At 29.2% G+C, this 3,372-nt stretch overlaps 1 protein-coding gene across 1 annotated transcript; it reads left to right on the forward strand.

Moving 5' to 3' along the window:
- Nucleotides 1–657: 657 nt before the first annotated feature.
- On the forward strand, nt 658–3,081 carry TVAGG3_0245960 (DNA/RNA polymerases family; the record flags this gene model as incomplete). The annotated part of the gene is made up of 1 exon (XM_051227853.1): nt 658–3,081. One exon carries the CDS (start codon nt 658–660, stop codon nt 3,079–3,081), a length of 2,424 nt encoding a protein of 807 aa, XP_051112839.1.
- Between the last annotated feature and the right edge of the window lie 291 nt (nt 3,082–3,372).

Consider the following 3,372-nt stretch of genomic DNA (forward strand, 5'->3'; position numbering starts at 1 on the left):
GTTTGTCCATTTTGTAAAGAAGAAGTTTATTCTATCCGTGATGATCCAGAAAGGAAAAACCAAAGAAGATTTTTAAAGCATTGTGAGAAATGTAAAGAAAATAATGGAAGATTAATTCAAGACGTTCAATTGCAAAAGACACAGCAACCATATGCACCACATATTACGAAACAGAAGATATATCAGTGGTTATTAGCTCACAATTTGCAGAAATATTATAAACCGACAAGATATTATATTACTTTTGACTTCGAAACATTAGAGACTAAAGAAGAATTACAACTTTCTGAGTGTGCAACTTTGAATGCTTACTTAAAACCATTCATGGTATCATCAACGGTTAAATTAAACGATAAAACATATACGAGGAATTTTTGCTTAACTTCGAGTGATTCTTTTATTTCTGATTGGATTGAGTTTTTATTTTCAACCTGTTCATTAGTTGTTGAATCAAATATGAGTCAATACAATGAATTATTGAAGTCGCAAACGGCGGGGACTTTGTCTCATACATTAAATGAAAAACAGAAGGAAGCATTTAAAGAACTTCTAGATGAGGAATTCAATAAAGTGAATATCATAGGTTTTAATTCGGGAAAGTTTGATTTAAATTTAATTCTTCCTGATTTAAACACTGCAAAATGGAAAATAAAATCAATGCTGGGTTCATCTTCACAATTTAAGCAAATCATTGTAAAGAAAACAAACGTTCCATATGAATTGAGATTTATTGACATCAGAAATTATATAGCGGGCGGGACATTAGACCAATTCACTCAAGATTTCGGAAACAATAAATCACGTGTTAAATCCTTTTTCCCTTATCAATTCATCACATGGGAAAATTACGAAGAAGAATTATATAAAGAGGAACCATTCACGAAAGATTCATTTTATTCAGCATTAACTCAAGAAACTATATCAGATAGTGATTATCAAATATATCTCAATGATGCTAAAAATTTTAAGAATAGATTAGAATATTTTATTCATTATTGCAATAAAGATGTTGAAATTATGATTGACCCAATTGATAAAATTATTGAAGAAACATTTGTTTATAAAATTGATATGCTTCATAATCTTTCTTTATCATCGAATGCTTCAATGATTCGTTACGCTTTAGCATATAAAGACTTTAATCCTAATGAAAAATATCCTGAGGAAGAGATAGAATCAAGTTTTGAATTAACGAAAAAGTATTGGAAATATAAAATTGAATCATATAAGAAACAAGATGAAAAAGCAGAAAGGGATACTAAAAATAATGTTTCAATGGATGATTTTCAATACTATCACGATTTAATCCTTTCATCTAAATGCAAAATGTGTGGTAAAGCGTTTACATATGCAAATAAACCAACATTGGATAGAATCGATAATGAAAAACCACATACCAAAGAAAATTGTCAGTTAATGTGTTGTTATTGCAATGTCGTAAAATCAAATAAAGATGAAGATGTTCAACGTTTAAGAATCAATTTAAGAAATTATGCATTAAAAAATAATTTACCAATGACTTTAGATTCAGTTGAAGCTTATCACATTCTCCGTAATGGAATTACTGGTGGTTTATCAAATGTTCAACATAGAGTAAATCTTAAAGGAATCACGCACATTAATAAACTTTCATATAGTCCAGAAACTAAAACTGTATCAAATGAGGACACCACCAACATTATGACTCATTTCGTTGGTGTTGACTTTAATTCATTATATCCTTCATCATTTTCATCTAATCCTCATGATTTCATTCAATATACTGACCATAAAATGTATATGCCGGGAAGATTGAATGGTGTTATCATTTGTGATACAGCAATAAAGAAAGCAAAAGCACTGGGAATAATTAAGAAGAAAAATACTTTATTCGTTGCTGAAGTAAAGGGTCACATTGATGAAAAATACATTAATGATTACATAAACTTTTTACCGATAATAAGAAACTTAGATATTATCACAGATGAAAAAACAATTGGCAGTTTTATGTATAATTACATGAAATCAAACAATTTACCAGTTGACCAGAAACAGAGGAAATTAACTCAGTTAGCATCAACACACAACCAATATCAACCATTTTCTTCTTATTATCTATGGTATCTAATCGACAGGTTTAATTTTATCATTGATGATATTCAATCAATTTTAACATTTACAAAAAACACTTGTTTTAATGAATTTGCGAACGAATTTATGAACGAAAGACAAAAGGCTGAATTAGAAGGAAATAAAGGAAAAAGTTTATTTTGTAAGATTTCGCTTAATGGATCATATGGTTACGATGCAATGAATACACAAAATTACGCAAAGACTAAAATAATGAATGCACAGAAGGCACGCGTTGCATGTATGTCAAATAAGTTTAAAAACATAAGAGAAATAGGTGAAGATACATATCAAGTGATGCTCAAAGATAGATTTTATAGATGTGATACATGTTTACAAAAGGCATTTTTTACTTTAGATAATGCTAAATACTGGTATTTAGTTTTCATTTATGATTTTATGTATAAATGCATGAATCTTAATCGTTTTCATTTCATTGAAGGTGATACTGATTCATCTTATTGGGCTATTGCTGGCGATCCAAGTCTTCCTAACACTCAAGCATTTCAGGCGATTGTAACCGATAAAAAATTTTATGATAAAAACATTTTCAAATTCGCACCATTTGATTTCTTCTGTTTTGATGAGAAATTTAAACCTAAATTAAAGAATAAAGCTGAAGAAAAAGCACATGAGAAAAAATTATTGGGTTTAGCAATTGAGAAACAAGGTGATAACATGGTTGCTTTATGTCCTAAGTGTTATACATCATTCAACGGTTCAATCTATGGAAGTGATTTTAAAAAGATTGCACAAAAAATGAAGGGTGTTAGTTTAAGACAAAATAAGCAATTAACACCTAAAAAATATTTGGATATAATAAATGATAAAGTGATATTTGATGGTCAAAATATTAATTTACAACTTAAAAACGGGTCAATGACTCGCTTAACAATTGGTAAGACTGCATTAACAGGAGCACACACTAAGGCCGTATGTTGTGAAAATGGATGTTGTATGCCATTTATTTAATACAATTTAAAATTTTATTTTTAATGAAATGCCACAGAAGAGACAAAAGGAACCAAATCGATTTATACCAAATGGTTTTAACTTTCAGATTCCAAATAATCAACCACAACGAATTTTTTAAATCCATCACAGCATCAACAGCAACAACAACCGCCACCATTTGATACCGTTTTAGAAGAAGGAACCGTTAATGATGCGATTCAATATGTAAATAATGGTTTTGATACTATGATTCAAAGAGGTGGGCACCCTTAAAACATTGATTTTATTTTTATATAAATGGATAACGTA

The sequence above is a fragment of the Trichomonas vaginalis genome, chromosome IV, assembly GCF_026262505.1.
Source record: "Trichomonas vaginalis G3 chromosome IV, whole genome shotgun sequence".
NCBI lineage: Eukaryota > Parabasalia > Trichomonadida > Trichomonadidae > Trichomonas > Trichomonas vaginalis.